This window comes from Notothenia rossii (genome assembly GCF_949606895.1).
Source record: "Notothenia rossii genome assembly, chromosome: 1".
Taxonomy (NCBI): Eukaryota; Metazoa; Chordata; class Actinopteri; order Perciformes; family Nototheniidae; genus Notothenia; species Notothenia rossii.
This window is the reverse complement of record NC_136912.1, coordinates 68,659,333-68,679,944: the sequence shown is the minus strand read 5'-3', so window position 1 is coordinate 68,679,944 and position 20,612 is coordinate 68,659,333. Positions and strand designations below refer to the sequence as shown.

At 41.1% G+C, this 20,612-nt stretch overlaps 1 protein-coding gene and 1 long non-coding RNA gene across 10 annotated transcripts; one reads left to right on the top strand and one right to left on the bottom strand.

Annotated features, from left to right (window-relative positions):
* Positions 1-1,511: 1,511 nt before the first annotated feature.
* On the top strand, positions 1,512-11,764 carry LOC307035601 (uncharacterized protein). 9 transcript variants are annotated; one of them, XM_079675143.1, is made up of 10 exons: positions 1,512-3,260; positions 4,874-6,099; positions 6,928-7,072; positions 7,423-7,494; positions 8,340-8,396; positions 8,735-8,816; positions 9,979-10,076; positions 10,189-10,392; positions 10,521-10,715; positions 11,632-11,764. In XM_079675143.1, the coding sequence occupies exons 2-10, from the start codon at positions 4,874-4,876 to the stop codon at positions 11,668-11,670; spliced, it is 2,118 nt and encodes a 705-aa protein (XP_079531269.1). In that variant the 5' UTR covers positions 1,512-3,260; the 3' UTR covers positions 11,671-11,764. The 9 variants fall into 9 exon arrangements, with proteins under 9 accessions (XP_079531269.1, XP_079531268.1, XP_079531265.1 ...); XM_079675142.1 differs by having other exon boundaries at positions 1,513-3,260; positions 6,928-7,087; XM_079675139.1 differs by having other exon boundaries at positions 1,513-3,260; positions 6,928-7,117.
* LOC307035712 lies at positions 10,248-18,304 on the bottom strand. The gene is made up of 2 exons (XR_013807164.1): positions 16,946-18,304; positions 10,248-10,426 (listed from the first exon to the last, which is right to left on the bottom strand). It is a non-coding gene; the product is annotated as an uncharacterized lncRNA (long non-coding RNA).
* Positions 18,305-20,612: the final 2,308 nt, after the last annotated feature.

The window sequence follows — 20,612 nt, the reverse complement described above, 5'->3', positions numbered from 1 at the left end:
TGGCCTTAAGTTCTCCAGCAAAATGTCTTGATAAACTTGAGAATTCATTTTTCCGTCGATGATGGCAATCTGTCCAGGCCCTGAGGCAGCAAAGCAGCCCCAAACCATGATGCTCCCTCCACCATACTTCACAGTTGGGATGAGGTTTTGATGTTGGTGTGCTGTGCCTTTTTTTCTCCACACATAGCGTTGTGTGTTCCTTCCAAACAACTCAACTTTCGTTTCATCTGTCCACAGAATATTTTGCCAGTAGTGCTGTGGAACATCCAGGTGCTCTTTTGCAAACTTCAAATGTGCAGCAATGTTTTTTCTGGACAGCAGTGGCTTCCTCCATTTTATGACCAATTTATGCAGAAATCCAGGTAATTCCAAAGGGTTCACATACTTTTTCTTGCAACTGTAATTTCAATCTAAATTCTTCACTTTCTTCTTACACATTACATTTCAGCATAGCAGTTCAGCGTCAGATTTTCAGCATAAAGCATTCCCACTAGCAATTTATTCAGGAATTGCATTCGCTAGTATTGTAAATACACTTGGATGCACAGTACTTTTATGTACTTTTTAAAATGTTGAGGCATTTTTATTGAAGGCAATGTAGGGTGAATACAGAGGGTCACACTGGTGTCAGACTAAATTCAAACTTTATTATGTAGCATCAACCTAAGAAACAATGTATATAAAGGCCTAATATTTGTCCAAATTAAGCACACAACCAAAATGTTGGATAATAAAATAATTATCAAGGTGATTTCTTCCAATTTCTTGTTTGTTTTTAAAGAGTAAGAGTGCTATATAAAATACTGAAAAGCAGGAAATCTACATTTCATTCATTTGGACATACTTACTACTAACTTACTATTTTTCTGCAGCCCTAGTGTATACAAAAAAAAATCCAAAGCCCTACCTTAACCATCTGCTACATTAAAATAATGAACACACTATTGCATTACTAATCATAATCTAATATATTAAAGCACTTGTGTACTTTTATTTAAATCAGATTTTAAATGGATGACTTTTACTACTAAAAGTCTGAGTACTTCTTGCTCACTGTTTTAAGGTCCTACTTGCCATTGCAAAACAAGGTTCTGGGATTTCGTTTTATACAATAACATAACGTCATAAAGAGTTGGGGATTGTTGTAATAGGACAAAGGTTGAACATTGGGGTATTAGTTATTTAAACCAAATACCCATCATTGTTCTGTCTCAGTTATGCAAATGAATCCACTCCACTAATATTAGTAAATACTAATCTGATCATGCAATGTCAACACATTTGAGATTGAAAATGGCCCCTCCCCCATACTCACATCACACAATCACCGGTGCTCCTTGTCCTTCCTCCCTCCTCTTTCCCGTTGTCACTCACCGACTGCTGGAGAAACACGCGTTTAATCCACCGGCCTGTCTTCACACCGACAAGACAAAATACACAGCAGTAAGTACGTTAACACTGACTGACAGCTGGGGGTATCAGTCTGGGGAATAATATCTCCAATCATTTGAGAGACATTTTGGGCAATGAATGGAGATTCAGCGGTTTACAGACCGGAGGTGCTCGGCGTGGGTTAGCCCAGGCTAGCTAGCGGCTAGCTGAACTAACAGCTTGCTAGTGCTCAACATCCGCGGTGCTAACGCAGTGGCTGTCACGCCGGCTGGACACTGGCTTCAGACGCTGTTTCACATTTACATTTTACTCTTAGTAAACGAAAACAATAGCCAAGTGTCGAATTGTAACGCGTAGTAATTGTGTCGCATTTAATATTAACCACCCACTGACGGCGTTTAATCGCAGCTAGGACCTACTAACAGATGAAAGATGGCTAATGTTGAGGTTAGCAGGGCGCACCTTCTGAAGACAGCTCCCTGCCTTTCATAAATTGTTTAATATGTTGCATGACAGGTTTTCATTTATGACCTTAACAGTCACACTTTTCTGACCTTAAGTGAAAGTGTTGCGTTGTTTTAGGATGTAATGTTATTTTAGAAAGGACCTGTTTTCTCAATAGAAAAATAGCACGTTTTCAGATATAAAGCAGTTATTTTCAGTTGTAGGGCGTGATGATGGCGTAGTCCTGTAAGTAAGCTGTGGGTTTTATCGTCAATCTTTAAAATACAATATTATTAGTTAGTATATCAGTGATAGTATAGTTAAGCATTTGCATATCACTGTACCTCACCCTTACTGGGGTGCTTAAATGCATCAGACACTTGGCTGAGGTTATTTGAGGTGACTTCCTCAAAAGGGGATATTCACTCATAAGCATATTGAAAGGTTAAAGCTGGCAATTTTTATTTATTATCATTAAACTCCATGTAAAGACCACATAAAACACTGATTTGACTCTTGTTGTACATAAACATGACACATCAATATGCCACATTGATGCACCCAGGGTCATTTTTCTTTCATAATAATTAACATGAGCATTGCAGTTTATTTTTAAGACAATCGTACCCTCATACACCTTACTGCTGCCAGAAATGCTCACTAGTGATGCTTAAAATAGCCCAGTTTGAGTGGCATTTGTTAAAAAACTTCAGTGCCTAGTCTTATTCACCCTTTGTTGTTTTAATTTGATATGCTAGTATAAATGCAGAGTGTCAAGGGCGGAGTAGAGAAGTCAACATATAGAATTTTTTCTGTTAGTTCTTTAAATAAAAGATTGTCCCAGTGTCCCTAGAGCGACATATAAATGGGTGCAGCCTAGCAACCCAGCATATTAATGCATTTGTAGTTGCAGTGGTCTGTGTAGATTGACATCTGTTTAATTGAAATATCACCACTAATGTGCTTGATTACATTTTCGATAGAGCTGCTTTAATGGAACATTTCATTTTTGATGAAATTGACAAAAATAGACGGTCCCTGGTGCCTTTCAAATGGAAAACTTTGAGATGTATCCAAGTAATTGCTTGATTTTCTTTCTTATCAACTAAAGCAGATGATAGTGCAAGTATCTTCCATTTGAGTAGATAGTTTCATGTCAACTTGTTTATGAAGAAAACTCACATTTTAACACAAGCTTCTTTCCTCTCATCTTGCATTCAGAATTTGACAAGTGAGTACTCCTGATAACATTGTTGACATTTTCCCATTCGAGTTGTGGTACGTCCATAGTTTTGTCTTTGTTTTGCAAGGTGGTGATTGTTACATTTCTTTTGAATGGCTTGCGATTTAACTGGATGAAAAGAACGTGTTGAGCATTTGACTTTGAGTAATAGTTTAAGCTCAACACATTTTTACCAAGGAAGGTGAGTTAAGAGCTTGAATAAGATTTTTTGTAAGCATTAAGCAGGAAATGCTTTCCCAAATGGTGCCCAAAATTATTTCAGTATGCCACTATTCATCGTAATATTACTAACCTCCACATGTTGAAACATTAAGGGAATGCATTTCCTGTATTGCAACAGAATAATGTAACTTCATAAAAACAGCATGGCTTGTGCAATGTTTGATTAAAAAAAAAAAATGTATCGGAAAGAAAACCGCAAAGCTGTAGACTGAATAAGTTTGCTTGCATGGACATCATTTTAATTGATCTTTAATGTCAGTTTTTAAACCTGTTTATATTTTGCTCTGCACTTGTTACACACTTATTTGTTGTTGCATGCTTTCATGTTGCTGTGTCATGATTGGTCAAGTCTTGTTCCAAGAACAATATACAATAGTTGTGATAAAATTGCTCTAAATTAAGTGTTGGTTAAACATGTTATATTATTTTGTTCAAGAATGTTTAAAAGCCATTTTATAATTATAATACTGCAGCTATTTATGTTTTGAGTAAACAAAGGACCAGGGTCTCTTGGGTGTCAGATCAATATAACGTTGCATGATTTTGGTTACTATACATAGAAATTCACCTAATCAAAAAACAGGTAAATTGCCTTTTGTGGGATGAGCATAGTTAATATGAGCTCTAGTTTTTTAATGGCAATGGCCACTCAGAAATTTCCCCGTCTGGCAAAAATAAATTGCTTTTTTGGGGGGGGGTTTGCTTAAAGGTGGGGTAGGTAAGTTTGAGAAACTGGCTCGAGTTACACTTTGTTATATTCCATGGAATGCTCTTAACATCCCGATAGCAATGAATATCTTAAGTGCTTTGACAAAAAATCCATAAAAATGTCATCTGTGGAAGCCGTAGTACTGTAAAAAGCACGACCAATCATTTTAGCCGCCCCGGCTAAAGTAACTGGATGGCCTACCTGCCTGTCAGCCTTCCATCTGTGCACAAACTTATCTCGTGCCCTCATTGGTCATGTGCGCGTTCGTGTGTGTTGGAGGAGGGGCTCTGTAAGGAAGTGGCAGATTTTTTCCGGTTGTGTATTTTCAAATTCTAGCCACTGGAACTGGTTTCTCCAAAATTACCTACCCCACCTTTAAGTATTGTGTTGGAGGAGAAACTGCAATTCAGACTTGATTTTTTTGTATTTTAAGGACTCAGTTAGACAATCTCAATCTGGCATTCAGACTTAAAAAAGCACGCGCCCCAGTGTTAATTGCCCCTTACTTATATTCTTGAGTTTAAACCATGTAAACTCAGCTGAACGCTCTCCGAGCTTTGGTACGACTTAGTCAGCATCTCCTGTGCATGAGTTTTGACAATACTAACAATTCACCAACATGTAACTCCATTCACTAAACCTTTTTAGTTCATCTGCATGGATTTCTTCTCAATTTCCTGCATGCTTCCTTCTGGGTCTGATTTCTAGACTCTGTTTCAAACGTACAGCTCTTTGACTGTTGCATTTGGACGACTGAGTCTAAAAGATCAATCCCTTTGTGTCTCCAAACCTTCCTGCGTCTATCTTACTAACCCAAAAGCCTGTACCTGTTATTCTCTTTTTTCCGCTGCCACGGATCAAAGATGTCTAAGAAGAATCCCTCGTGTTCTGCACTTGATCAGTCAGAGTTAGATAAGAAAGCCAGCCACTGTCAGGTGGACCGGTCCGCACCTGCAGCCTGGCCGTGTATGAATAAGGCTGAATCAGGTCAAAGAAACGGAGATAGGGCATCATCGTCCCCAGAGAGCGGCAGCCTAAACGGAGAGGGAAAGCGCAGTGGGAAAAGCCGTCGCCGCAAGAAGCGTTCATCCAATCCTGAGAGTCAGCCTGAGGGGACGGTTGACAGTAAGACCAAAAAAGAAGAGAAGCCAGACAAACGGACAAGCCAGCCAGCATCTGACCCCCGCGCTGGGCTGATGGGCCTGCAGTCGGAGTGTGCTAATGTGTGGTTTGAGCGGGGCATGTACGAGCAAGCCGAGAGCCTCTACCAGTGCTGGTTAGCGAGCTCTTCCAACGGGGCCACCAAGTCAAAGCGTTCCTCCCCAGCCCCCGGCAAACACTCAAACTCTCAGTCGTCTGTGGCTCCATCTTCCTTAGGACCGGTGTGCCAGCATGGCGACCAGGCAGAAAGCCAATATGCTGAAGAATCAGTGCAGCGACCAATTCCAAACTCTCTGGTCCTCACATCCCCACCTAACCCCTCCATCACCCCTCAAACACCGGATGAAGGATATCAGTCTCTAGCCCCGACACCTGCAACCCCTGTCATCTGGCAAGCAGCCGTCACCCCAACCAATCGTCAGTCGATCAACGGACTGCCCCGCATTCCAGTGGAGCTGCTCAGAGACGTGTGGCTGGAGAAACCTCTGTACGACCGTGCAGAAGCAACTTTCTACCAGAACCTGTATGGCAACAACTCCTCCAAACGCTCCACCTGCGCCTCCACTTCCAGAAGTAGCGACCACCCTCAAAGCCTTGTTGAAGAGGAGGAGGAGGAAGAAGAAGCTGAGGAAGAGGCAGTGGAGGAAAAACGGGTGGTCCCGCAGGGGAAAGCGGAAGTCTTCCACGCTTTGCTTCCTATTCAGGAGGAAGAGGAGCCAGCTGAGGTCCAAGAGAAGATTGAAGCATCGGGGACCGGAGTCTGCTGCTTCCTTCACCCAGACAGCGAGCGGGTGTGGTTGGACAAGTGGCGGTATGATGCTGCAGAGAGCCGTTTCCATGGCTACACTGGGAGTGATGTTGTGGTGGTGAAGAAGGGTCGGCGGACAGAAGCAGCATCAGCGGCCTCCACCGCCCCACTGAGGGACAAGTATGACCAACCCGGGAGAATGGAGTCGCTCCAGATGTTTCCGTTTTACCTTTCATTGTTTTTTATTTTTTATAATCATGAGTTTTCTTCTTTTTTTTTGGGAATGTGTGCCCATTTGCTTTTTTAATTTGTGTTGGTTCATGCCTTTTTTTTTATTCCTTGTTGTCTGTTTGAGATTTGACTGTGTGATTGATGTTCGTATGAACCATTGTTGCCAACTTATCTCATTTAAAGTAGGTTTTTCGTGGTGATGTAGTTAAAAGAATACATACAATAAGCCATTTTAAAGAGGCCATGTTATGCTTTTTGGGGTTCTCCCTTTGCTGTAGTTTTTTTATATAGTTCTTGTGCATGCAAAGGCTCTGCAAATAATAAAATCCCAAATTGACTTCAGGTGAAGGCCTGAAATGCATTGATTGTAGTCCTTTGTTTAGTGACATCACTACATAACACTTGTGCTTCTATTGGCTAGCGCTCCAACGCATTGTACGTGCCAGCCAGCTAACCAATCAGAGCAGACTGGGCTCTGGTTTCAGACAGAGGCTGAAAAGAGGTGCTGCAGCACAGGCCGTATGAGAAAATTAAGACCTTTTTGAACATTAAAGCATGGAGACATCTCACAGCAGAGGATCAAAATACAAATAAGAAACCTGAAAAAAAGCATAATAGGGCCCCTTTAAGATAAAATGTGTGTTTCCCTGCTAAGAAATCATTGTGATCATAAATAACCTATTGGTTATTTCTAATAATTATAAAATAAATGTCTTTGACCTTCTCTGTTATCTTCATTCATCCCTCTCTTGTCCCTCTCTACTCTCTCTTCTGTAGCACCATGAGTTCCGTGGACTTTCTGGCCCAGGAGAAGATCTGGTTTGACAAACCTCGCTATGACGATGCAGAGAGACGCTTCTACGAGCGCACAGACGGCTCCTCACAAACCACAGAGGTGCCCGCAGAGGTACGCTCAACAGAGGTACGCTCAACAGAGGTACGCTCAACAGAGGTACGCTCAACAGAGGTATGCAAGTCTCGTCACTCTTGAGTTTATATCCTGATTTTAGACCATTTCATTTTTTGTGAAAATCTTACACCAGTGACATTACATGACATAAGAAACAAGAAGATTTATGTTGAATTTGACAGTTGTTTTTTTTGCAAAGTCTGACTTGCTATTACAATTTCAAATATGCACATAAAAGTAAGGTTATAGAATTAAGTAGTCAATGTGCTAAATTGAAATGATAGAACTACTGAGACGCATTGTACCTTTTATATATATTTAGTACTTGAAAGTTGTTGACTTTTTTTTCTTTTTCTTTTAAGGATGTCGGATCCAATACCATTCTGCAGGACATCGCCAGGGCCCGGGAGAACATCCAGAAATCTTTAGCAGGAGTAAGTACGCATTCTGTGCGGGGTTCTGCCTCTTATCACACAATATCACCCTTTACTCAGGTACCTCATGTACTATTGACTGAGCCAACAACGTGCCATATGTCCCGTCACATGGCTTTAGAATTTCCAGGGAAAAGACACATGGGATGAAACTGAATTTCATGAATAGTGATAACTACAGTGATAAATAGTAAGTTATTCTGCACAATCTTGCAGTGGCAAAAGTTGCTGCATCTTTTCTCCTAAGGGTTCCTCTACTTTTTTCTTTGTTTTTAAAGGACACATTTGGGAATTATACAATACCAATAAACTCATCTTTGGTCATATTTGAATCCTTTGTCAAGCCAAACTTTTATTTTAAGGACCTAGACTTTTCGATGCTGGTGATAATACAAGCATGTTTGTTGTTGATGGTTTAAATCAGGCTTTTGTATATTGAACATGTATTTTGAACAACTTGTTTGATAGATTTGAGCTTCTTTCGTTAATATTTAATTGTTGCTGAAATGTTAGAGGTAATAATAATTTGCCCATCTGCAATATCTAATAAAAGTAAATGCTTGGTGGTCAGCTGATGCCAGACAAATGTTACTCTACAGAAATGGGGGTGGATGCTATCTTTTAATAATCTTTTATCTTGTCCTGGTCTTTTTTCATGATCTTCACTAAGTATTCAGCATCCAATCTTCAACATCTCGTTGTGATTTGTGCCTTAATCTTCCTTAACCTCCCAGCTCCCTTTGTTGCTCGTTTGCTTCCGGTTTGAAACTCTCTGACACGATTTTTCTACATGCTTCCCTCAGTTTCCTCCCTTTTTTCATGCTTTAATCCCCTGCCTCCCCCAGCTGAAGACAACACTGTGTAACAGAGGGCAACCTCCCCTGAGCCAACAGTCCCAGCTTGTAAGTGCCTCCGAGCCGCGTGTGTCTCTGGAATCTTCTGCCAATCAGTGGACCCTGCTAGAGTTTGAGTTTGTTAGACCTTTAGTCGGCTTTTAGATATTATATTTGTGTGTGGAGTGCCCCCTGTCCAAATAGCTGCCTGTCACTCATATTTCTGTCACGCTCTTTCTATGCATTTCCTGCCGAGATGGACACTTGCTGTGTGTGTGTTCACATATGGGGTCTGCCTGATTGATTATGGTGTGATTAAAGGAATAATATTCTGGTTTAGTTATTAAATGTTTCTCTGTCTACAAACTGTGTCCATTATTTCCTGCCTTTGTCTCTTGGCTCTGCAGAGCGTCAGCGGTGCAGGTGATACAGGAGAGATCATCTGTCGCATCAAGGGCCTGGAGCTGGAGAACCATAGCTTACACCAAGGTGGGTTTAACCTTGATTAAATAGGAATCTATTTTGTTTTCTTAAGAGAAAAATATATATATTAACATTTGAATTGAATGACATACTTGTTAAAATTATATATTTTAGGACATTCTTTTTCAATTGAAATACTATATTACAAACCATTTGTATCACAGACAAAGAAACCGTTTTGTGGTGCAATGACCTTTCTGACATTGTACATCATCAATTAATTGAATCTTTGACATACTATAATGACATTTTGATTTTGGCTGCCTTTTATTTTTGATCGCATACTATAATGTAACCATTTTTATGTATGTGTTATAACATACCATACTCTACATTTTTTGATTGTATCATTATTTGACTTCTTACTGACTTATGAAATTAGTCTATGACATTTATGACATAGTATTTTTATAATTTTATTTTAACATTGTTTTCTTATGAACTGCAAAACTTTTATCACTCTATTGTATTACTTTTCTTCTACATATGTTATGACTTTTTCTTGGCCCTACTATACTATGACTGTGGCATATTTTGCCGCCAAGCTCTTAGACTGGGACAAAAACAGGAAACACAACAGTCTGCAGCACATTTTTAAAACACAAAATAATAAAATGGGGGTCTGCCCTCTGATTGGCTGCCTTTCTGCCTCCTGCATGTGGCACACCAAGCCCAGGTGTGTCCAATGTCGCTAATTGCAGCCAGCCCTTAGACAGAATACCACCCTAATAGTACACTATTAAATACAAAACTAACATAAAATAACACACTAGTAGTATGTCACAAAATATTTCTCTGTTATCCAATGAAGAAGCTTGTTTGGAATACTTTTTTCTTAGGATTTTCTCTTTTTATTCCTGTCCCTTTTTTACACACAACACTGCCAAGGTGTTTTTTGAGTCAATAGACTGACACTTGACTTATTCCACTGTCAGCAGCTAAATACCTCTGCAATACAGCATTCATATATTTTATAATAATTTCTGAGTATTTATTGTTGCAATATACTTTAGTGTGTGTGTGTGTGTGTGTGTGTGTGTGTGTGTGTGTGTGTGTGTGTGTGTGTGTGTGTGTGTGTGTGTGTGTGTGTCAAAGTCAAATTGAGCAACTCTCGTGAAACAAAATTTCCCCCTGAAATAGTATTCTGATTGTATTCCTGTTTCTCTAGTGGTGGACGACTTGAGGGCTGCACTTTCCAAACTGGAGTGTCGGGTAGCAGTTCTTGAGAAGTCTCCTGCCGCTGCTCCCTCAGTACCATACACAAACGTGAGTTCTTACATATTGTTCTCATCAAAGGAGTCATCTTGTGTTCTAGTTTTATCCAACCTCCGGTCGATTACTCCTTGTGTAAGTGTGTCATTATTTTCACTCTGCTCAGGGCACCACCGTCCAGCAGCAGAAAAGCGCCCCAGTTAAAGTGGAGGAGGAGGATGATGATGACGACATGGACCTGTTTGGTAGTGATGAGGACGATGAAGAGGCAGAGAAACTCAAAGAGGAGAGGTTGAAAGCGTACGCAGCGAAGAAATCCCAGAAGCCCGTCCTCATCGCCAAGTCTTCCATCTTATTGGACGTCAAACCTGTAAGTCTGCTTCAGACCAGGTTCCCCAAAAATCCTAAAAAAATATACCACATACAGGGAGTTGGAAAAACGTAGAACTTTTTTTATAAATACTAATAGGTGATTATCCCTTTCTGTTTTTATTTTAGTGGGACGATGAAACTGACATGGTGAAGCTGGAGGAGTGTGTGCGCTCGGTGATGGCTGAAGGCCTGTTATGGGGCTCGTCTAAACTGGTTGCCGTGGGTTACGGTATCAAAAAGCTCCAGATTGCATGTGTGGTTGAGGACGACAAGGTGGGAACAGACCTGCTGGAGGAAGAAATCACCAAGTTCGAAGACTATGTAAGTACAGCATGCCTTGACTTCTCAGCTTGATATTTAAAATCAGAACTGCAAAATGTGAACATCCTTTTAAATCAAATTTCCTGACGGGTAAACTTATCTCGGTTCAACACATTTTCACCACATGATGGCAGCAGTTTGCAGACTCACTGATTATTATCGACACCTAGTTAAAACTAATGTAGGAAAAAATCCTGCCTTGATGGAGGTTATGATTTCCAGTTATTTTTAGAGGTTAACACAGTTTGTTAACACAGTTTGTGAAACATGGTTAAGTTTCCTAGTTAGAAGCTGTCATTTGTGACACTTTAAAATGGTGTTACACTTGATCATCATCAATGGATTTTGACACAATACTTAAAAATATATATTTATTTTTTCAATAGCTTCCATTTCATTGACTCAAATCCGTACCAGATATTATTACTACACTGGACAACTAGGACACACAAAATCTGTTTTTGGACTTGAGTCCACCTTCTACTACAAATTATGAATATTTTTTAAAGGAATACATGAAAACGTTTATTACTTTTCTACCAGATGTTAAAGTTCTTAGCATTGTTTTCACGCTTACTCGTGTTTTTCTCCGCTTAAACGCAAGCTCAAAATATTTAGTTATATTTGTATTATGCAGATGATATAGTCCTCTCCTTGCCTCCTCCCCTCCATGTCAATACAGAGTTAAAACTGAAAACCACATTTATTTGAATGCCTCCATTATATTTTAAATGCCATTTTGTAATGTCCCTGCTCCACAATCGACGTACAATTGTGCGTGTCAGCACATTGCTAGTTTTCTGGGATCAGCATGAAGCATCATCAGAAGCTGAGAAGATTAGATTTACTTCAGTGACTTGACAAAACAAGCCATCTTCTGTAAACTAATCTAAGTTCCTCCTTTTCTCTATTTCAGATCCAGAGTGTCGACGTCGCAGCTTTCAACAAGATCTGATTCCAGTATGTCCCTTTCTGTCTTTCTTCACGCCTTGTTTCTCTGATGATGTGTCAACGGTTAATAATAATAAAAACAAACTCTTGCACTTAAACTATTGTTCTTGTTCTTGATTTAAAAAAAACTTTTGTATTTCATTAAATGTTACTCAGATTTTAGACAGTTCTACTCGCCCTAGTATTAAGTCCCCTAGTAAATCCTCCTTAACTGATCTCATTTTAACTAATGTTCCCCATAAATATTCATCTGTGGGAGTATCTGCAAATGATGTGAGTGACCACTGTGTTGTAGCCACAATTAGGGACACAAAAGTCCAAAAGGGTAAACCTCGCATTATTATAAAGACAGACACAAAACATTTTGTGGAGCAGGGTTTTTTTCATGATCTGTTTGATTTTGATTGGGAATAAATCGATCTGTGTGATGATAAAACTGCATGGTCTTATTTTTATTTTGGTTTTATGGCAATTATTGATAGACATGCACCCCGGCGTACATTTAGAGTGAAGGGACGAGACAACCCTTAGTTTTCTGCTGAACTGTCTCGTCTCCTACATGAGAGAAACAAGGCCTGGGCAAAGGCTAGGAAATCAGGCTCAGAGGTAGAATGGCTACGTTTTAGGCAGCTAAGAAGTAGCTTCACATAACAAATCAAAAGTGCTAAGTCTAAGTATTATCGGTCAGTTTCCACAAAGAACCTGAATAATCCTGGAACATTTTGGAAAGCCATAAAAATCGATATCCACCGGTGCAATCCGTAATGAGCTACCTCCGTGCCTTACCACTGCATCTGGCACTATATCGGACAGGGCCACTATGTTAAATTGCTTTAATGAGCATTTTGTGTCCTGTGGCGCTCTGTTTAATTCTGTCACTAACTCTGCTTCTGTGAACACCACAGTCTGTGATTCTGAACAATGTGGTCTGGAAAACCCTTAAAGTTTTACTCCTTTTACTGTTGATGTTGTTCATGAAGCCTTAACCAAGTTAGATCTTAAGAAACCGGCTGGTCCAGACAACGTAGAACCTTTATTTTTAAAGATAGCTGCAGAATTTATTGCACCACCTCTTACTTCTCTTTTTAACCTCTCCCTCAGCACTAAGAAAATTCCAAAAGTATGGAAGTCAGCTTATGTCCTGCCTTTACTAAAAGGAGGGGAGGCCACCTTATTAAATAATTATAGGCCCATCTCTAAATTGTCAGTTCTAGCTAAGGTTCTTGAAAGCCTAGTGAGTGAACAGGTAAAGGAGTTTTTAGTCAAAATGATATCCTATGTAAACATCAGTCAGGCTTCAGAAAGCAACATAGCACCATCACTGCGACAATGAAAGTGGTAAATGATATTGCGGGTATTTTAGATAATAAGCAGAGTTGTGCAGCTCTATTTGTTGACCTGTCCAAAGTGTTTGATACCGTCGATCATCGCATCTTGAAGCAGAGGCTACTCAGTATTGGCATATCCAGCCATGCAGTAGGGTGGTTTGTGAACTACCTCTCTGAAAGGTCCCAATGTGTTCAATTTGATGGGCTGTCTTCTGAGTGGTTAAACATTACTAATGGTGTACCACAGGGTTCTGTTTCAGGTCCACTTTTATTCTCCATCTACATAAACAGCTTAGGTCAAAATGTGGATGGAGCAACTTCACATTTTTATGCGGACGATACCGTGATGTATTGTGTAGGTCCCTCCATTAAGGAGGCTGTTGTTAAATTACAGGCTGTTTTTAATATTATTCAGACTCAGTTTTCTGAACTAAAGCTTCTTTTAAATGTTGATAAAACCAAGGTAATGCTATTTTCAAAAGCTAAAAAGACAACAGAGACCACTTTGGACATTGTTACTGGCAAGGACAAGTACTTGAAGTGGTTGCCAGTTATAAATTCCTTGCTATCTGGCTGGATGATTGCCTCTCTTTTAAACTTCAGGTCAATAATCTGCTTAAAAAGCTGAGGGTTAGACAAGGTTTCTTTTTCAGAAACAAGTCCTGTTTCTCACTTGAGGCCAGGAAAAGGCTCTGTGACCTTTTTACCTGTGCTGGACTACGGTGCTGCTTTATATGAATGCACCTGCCCATTGCCTGAACAAGTTAGATGCCGCCTATCACAGTGCACTGAGATTTGTTACTAATTGTGAAGCACTTACTCATCACTGTACCCTGTACGGAGGCTCAGTCATACATGTCCATTTATAAAGCCATGTTGGGTAAACTCCCAACTTACATCTGCTCTCTGATCACACAGAGAGTTGCAGGTAGCTATTGCCTGAGATCACATGATGTGGCTTTGTTACATGTGCCAAGTGCAAGGACAGACTTAGGTACGAAAGCTTTTATGTGCGCAGCTCCTCTTGCTTGAAACAGTCTTCCAAAACATTTGAAAATTAACAAATTGGTTCCACTGCCTGTTTTTAAAGCTTGGATAGGTGCAATGATACTTGATACTGTTGCTACTTGTCAATGTCTCTAGGTATGTAAATGTAGCCCTGTAAATACAGTGTCCTTGTTTTTTGGTTTGTAGCCTTTATTTAACCAGGTGAAAATCCCATTGACATCAATGATCTCTTTTTCAAGGGAGACCTGTCCTTTTGTGTTATCTGTTGTTTTATGTTCATGTTGTAACCTACTTGCTGCCATGTTGGACATGTCTCCCTTGAAAAAGAGATTGATGATCTCAATGGAACCATCTGGTTAAATAAAGGTTTTTATTTTTAAAAAGGATCAGTTCTCCCAGATGACACTTCTTGCCTCTAGGTGGGCCACAGAGAATTGTGTTTATTTTGTATAGATCTTTAGACCTCCCCATCCACCTCAATAAATTAGAATTAAGAGGATTTTTGTTTATGGTACTTGAATAAAAAAAGTGTTAATATATACCTATCCAAATTAAATCAAAAGATACGTGCACTGAACTTGCTTAGTGGATGCAAATGTACCACTAAGGTGGAAAAAGACATCTCACAGATTTATTTATTTATATTTAAAGCCTTAGCAAAGACTGACTATATAATAAATTACATAATGCAATATCAATTTTAAATGACATACTGTATTAACTTTATTTATAGTTACTATACTATGATTATTTGGACAAACTATATTATCAATAATTGTTTTGACATAGGCCTACTACAATGAGTATTTAAAAAACGCGTCACACTTTTTTGTGGCATACTATAATAGGACTTTTTTAGTGATTTTCTGTATGATACATTTATTATGACATACTATGAACAATTTATGACTACCTTCAATTTGACTTTATAAAAAAACAATACTTTTATGGCATATTATTATTAACCACTTTTTATTAATATGTTTTTATAGCATACTATGCAATGAATTTTCTATGTGGTAATATATTTTTGTGACACACTATTATTTATTTATGACATCACTTATTTTTTTGAACGTACTATTGTCTTTTAAAGACACTATTTTGTATTTTTTCTATTACTATATTAACGTGATGATCGTGTTGTGCACTCAGAGGACGTATTCGCAAAGCATTTTATCTTACCGCTAGGAGTGCTCCTAACTCGCGCTAAAACATTTTACGTAGGAGTTTTTTCTTAAAAGTTATTCACAAAGCCGCTGAGACCTACTCATACTAAGGATAAATCATTAAGAGTGAACTAAGAGTGATGCGCCGTTGCTATGGATTACGTCGATTCTCGTGCAGTTTAGAAGCGGTCAGTACGGTGATTGGTTGTTCAGAGCAGGCGGTCTCGGTGAAACTCATCCGCAACATCCCACAAACGAGCCCACTAAATCACCGAAAAACAAGGAAATAGCCTAGGCTAGAAATGTATTCCTATCAAATAGTTATGGACAGTGCAGTTAGCAGAATACACGCATGATGACAAGTTTGTGCAGACCACCATAATGACGTTGTATATGCACGTTAAAGAGAGAGAGCAAACCATAAAAATACTTAAATTGCATTAAATCAAGGGGGCAATTAAAAGCACCCCGCAAACTATTATCCAATGAGCATATTTCCAGCACTTAAACACTTTCAATTACAGCCCATACCGCCGTTCAAGTCCGCCTATCATGATGAATGAAAACAATCTGCGTGTTGATGGAATGTACTTTCTTTCTATTGACGAACACGTCCTCATCTTTTGATGGCGCAATAATTTGTATGTGCGTCCCGTTAATAGCACCGACCACACCGGGCATACCTGCAATTGCCATGAAGTTGGCTTTGATCCTGTGTAGTTGTTGATTGTCCAAAGGAAACCGGATAAACTGTTGGATGATATGTGGTCTAGAGAGCGCGTAGATGGTTTGGTTTCTGGCACGGCTGACTGATGGTTGCGATATTCCTAAATCGTCGGCATTGGAAAGTTACATTTTCCCTGTTGCTAAATATCGTAGTGTTGCCAAACATTTTATTTCCGGACTAATCGGGTTATTCCTGTTAGTCGGGGATGTTATTGCACCCGCACTAATTCCACAACAAGTTTGATACCCTCACGATTTAGCCTATATCTCTTGATCAATTTTGTGAATTGCTCTTAGTGAATACAATTAGGAGTCCTACATTTAAGACTGACACACCCATTATGTTTAGGAGTTTCTCCTAAATTCGCCAGTTAGGAGCTACTTTTAGCCCTAAGATCCTTTGGGAATACGGCTCCTGACCTCTAGTAGCTGAAGTTACAGAGAATCTTCTAATTCAGGTTTTAACCATAGGTTAAACTTTTAACTCAGGTTAATGGAATAGATGTAAAGGTAGGGTAGGTAAGAATGGAGAAACCAGCTTGAGTGCGCTAGAATTTGAAAATACACAACCAGAAAAAATCTCCCATTCCTTCAGACTTCCTTGCAGAGCCCCTCCTCCAACACACACAAACGCGCACATGACCAATGAGGGCACGAGATAAGTTTGTGCACGAGATGGAAGGCTGACAGGCAGGTAGGCCATCCAGTTATTTTAGCCGGGCCGGCTCAAATGATTGGTCGTGCTTTTTACATCGCTACGGCTTCCACAGATGAAATATTTGTATGTATTTATTGTCCAAGCATTTAATGTATTCATTGCTATCGGGATGTTAAGACCATTCCATTTAAATTCCTAAAATATGTAAAACCCACGTGTGTGTGTGTGTGTGTGTGTGTGTGTGTGTGTGTGTGTGTGTGTGTGTGTGTGTGTGTGTGTGTGTGTGTGTGTGTGTGTGTGTGTGTGTGTGTGTGTGTGTGTGTGTGTGTGTGTGTGTGTGAGAGAGAGGTACTGTCTCAACAGTGGCCCTGTCTCCTGCAGGACGCTCACATATCTCAGCTGTATGGAGTGTGAGACATCCGGGCCATGATCGTCTCCGACACTGCATCAAACTCAGCGGGTTTGAGACCAGAGGGCTCAGACAGGAGGGGCAGGGCTGTGCCCCGGTCAGGCTGGGGGCCCTCCACAGGCTCCTGGAGGGGTCCTGGCTGAACCTTTAGGACACACAGAAAGAGAGGGTTAGGGTCAGACAGCTGCACAGACACAAAAAGAAGAAGCAGGCTTTAAACGAAACATTTGAAGGACTCACATCCAGCCAGACATCCTCCAGCATGGCCTGTGGGGGGACGGAGGTGGAGGGGGAAGCGGAGGGCTTGGGCTTCCCTCACGGAGTCATCTCTGCAGGGGCTCCTCAGGGCCTCTGCTCTCCCTCCTCTTCCCCTTCCTCCTCCTGGCAGCTTGTTAGAGAGATTGTATTGAGTGTGTTTTAGGTCAATTCAAGTGATGATAAGATGACATGAACCTCTGCAAGCCTTTGCAATAATAACTGGAATCAAACTCTTCACACTTCCACTCCACACTCCTCTTCACAAAACCAGTCCCACTCGTCTCTCAACTCGCACCGACACACCATTCACTGATTACTTAGCACGTACCGAGGAGGAACCAAAACGCACGGTCGACAAAACACTACGTCTTCATCCAGGCGGCGCATGAAGACTTTCAGGAGCAGGAACATCAGTGGGTCAGCTTCCTGCAGAACAAACAGCCAGAGACACTGAAGACAGGCTGCTTCTAGCGGGAGGTTAGGCTGGCAGGATCTGTACTGACAGAGGTATCCAAACCTCCACAGAGACTTCAATCTTCAGGGTTTGGACGTCCTGTAAGGAGCTGTATAGGCTTCTGTGTCTTCCCGGTAAGGGACACAATTTCTCTTCCCCTCATGTTACCAGTAGGGGGGGCTTCATACTTTCAGATTAGCTGAGGCTCATTTAGTGGGATGGAAGTTGGAGGCACTGCTATACAGAACTTTTCTCAATCTAATATCTTCAGTAAATTGCAAATGTGCTGTTTTCGTGTAGAATTACAAGGGAAAGCTTTAGTTTAATAAGTTAAAATGAAAGACTATTAAACACCTGGATTTTTCAAAGAAAATCCATAAACATTTATCTGTTTGCATCTTGCTAATTATTTATCTAATATATCGTATTCCATTTAATTGTATATAGACTTTTTTTGCACTATTTCAATCTTGTTTGTATTTACTTGCACAACTCAAAACATTCTCTTGCACTATTTTATCTGTTTTATTTGTTCTATGTCCTATATATATTCATGTTGCACTGTTGGAGGAGCCTCACTTCAGTTTTTCATTGCCATATCTACACTATAGCTACTGTGCACATGACAATAAAGCCTTGAATCTTGAATAGGAAGAGGTCAGATTTGCTCTTTCTCAATATTACTCTGTTTCACATTCACTACTACATAACAGTGAGGATTTCTTTCAGACACTTCCAGCGTCAACTTTTTTGATTTTCTTGACCTTTAGTAGCCATAAAAAAGGCATACAAAATATTATTTGTCTCTCACTGTTTACTCTACTTATTTTACGAAGTACGATCCCTCGGTGGCCTATCTGAATGAGCCAGACTTTTTTTACTCTTTTTAAGGGCAATATAAGAATAAATGGTATTGAACTCAGCAGCAGTGATGACGTCCCAGATGTTAGGTGTAGGCTCACCATTTTTTCACAACCTTGAAGTCGTCTATTCATGGCAGAAATGTTATTGTAAAATTCTTTATTGATTTTATATCCAGTAGCCTACAGACTTTGACCTCTAGGAATGTGCAGAGAGCATGAAAGTTAATTGTTTTTTTTTTCTTGGTCACTTTCTCTTAAGCTACAATGCCTGCTAGCTGGATAAAACGATCAGGTAAGATAACGTTATATTAGTTTGTGGAGCATAGCTAGGTTACCTAGTTTGCTACATTAGTTTGTGGAACATAGCTAAGTGACCTAGATTGTTACATTTAGTTGTGTAACATATAAGTTTCCTAGCTTGTTACATTAGTTTGTGGAACATGGCTAAATATTATATTGTGTTACATGAGTTTGTGGAACATAGCTGAGTAACCTAGCTTGTTATATTAGTTTGTTTGGCATAGCTAAATAATCTAGCTTGTTACATCAGTTTCGTGAGGATCTGAGGTTATACTGTAACCCCAGTTTCTATGAGTAAATGGCGCAGCCCTCTAAGGCTATCGCTATTGGGTAATCCCCCTGCGCCCCCGCGCAGCACTGAAACACTTGTAGTCCACGCCCACCCGCAAGGTGCGCCCCACCCTCGGGCCTCCTTCCGGTATAAATAGGAAGGAGCCCCGGCAATCTGCTCCCGTACCAAATAACTTTTCTTCAGCTATTCGTAGAGCCAGTGGGGCCCAGCGTTTAGAGGGCTGCGCCATTTACTCATAGAAGCTGGGGTTACAGTAGGTAACCTCAGTTCTATTTCGTATATGGCTTCGCCCTCTAAGGCTATCGCTATTGGGTTAAGGGCGAAGCATGATGTAGTCTGCGCCCCACTGGGTCCGCCCGGCACTAGAAGCACAGACACACCTGCTACATAACACCCCATGCCTGTTGTGCCATGCGTAATGGCGCATCACCGTCCCTGGAACATAGCAAAACATGCCTATCTTCCCGACGGGGTGAAGGCTGGGAACAATACATACCGGCCGCTGTGAGAAAGTAGAGACGAAGGTCCCACCTTGCGCAGCGATCATAGAGGGGGAACAGCAGCTCTCTGCGTGTCAGACAGGTAGGAGAGCGCCCAGCTGGATCCCTGACGTCACTCACTCTGACCAGGCACTCCGTACAAAGTGTGGGAAAAGGGCCGCTCTCCGCGTGCCGAGAGGCAGGAGAGAGGCGCACAGCTGGCTCCCTGACGTCACTCACTCCGACAGGACACCCAGTACAGGGTGTGTCAGAGAGGAATGGGAGACATCCCTCAAATAAAAATGAATAAACGAACAGGGGGAAGACCAAGATGCAGCACTGCAAATATCTTCCACTCCACATTCCTCCATGCAAAGCCGTGGAGGAGGAAATTCCTCTGGTGGAGTGCGCCTTGATGTTCTCTGGGGGCTCCACCCCAGAGGAGACATGCCTGTGACACAGCCTCACACAACCTGTGTGACAGCTGTTGTGCAGACAGAGGTTGCCCGATCGAGCGCTCTCTACAGTGCACAAACAGGCGCTGAGAATGGCGCAAGGCAGCCGTGCGCGCCACATAGCAAGACAGCGCGCGCACAGGACAGAGGAGATTTAGACAAATAGCGGGGGTAAAAACCGCGCAAGACACTGTTCCTGGGATGACAGGAGTGTTTCTTGTATCCCATGGAACTGCTGGGGGGAGAGGCTTCTCTTTGAAGTGCCGTAATGTTCTTCATGGTGACGAGCCACGCCATCGCCGCCGCTGTCCGTGAGGCAAAAGGGCTGCGAGGGAGTTTCCACACGCTGCCTTTCACTCCGTCTCTCCTCATGAGGCGCGTACACGCCCAGGGGATGAGACGTGTGTGCATGCTGTCCACACGAGGCGTTATAACGGTGCTCGTGGGTTATTATGACCGTGTGTAGGAGGCATATCTGGGACAGAGGAATGCCGCGAGTTCTGCAGTTTATAAACCAATAGGTTAAAACAGCAGGCTTGAGAGACAC

Coding starts and splice junctions, on each gene's coding strand:
- LOC307035601 (XM_079675139.1), top strand. CDS start 4,874: ATGTCTAAGAAGAATCCCTCGTGTTCTGCACTTGATCAGTCAGAGTTA. Junction 7,495..8,339: donor TCCAGAAATCTTTAGCAGGA/GTAAGTACGCAT, acceptor TGCCTCCCCCAG/CTGAAGACAACACTGTGTAA. Junction 8,817..9,978: donor GAACCATAGCTTACACCAAG/GTGGGTTTAACC, acceptor CTGTTTCTCTAG/TGGTGGACGACTTGAGGGCT.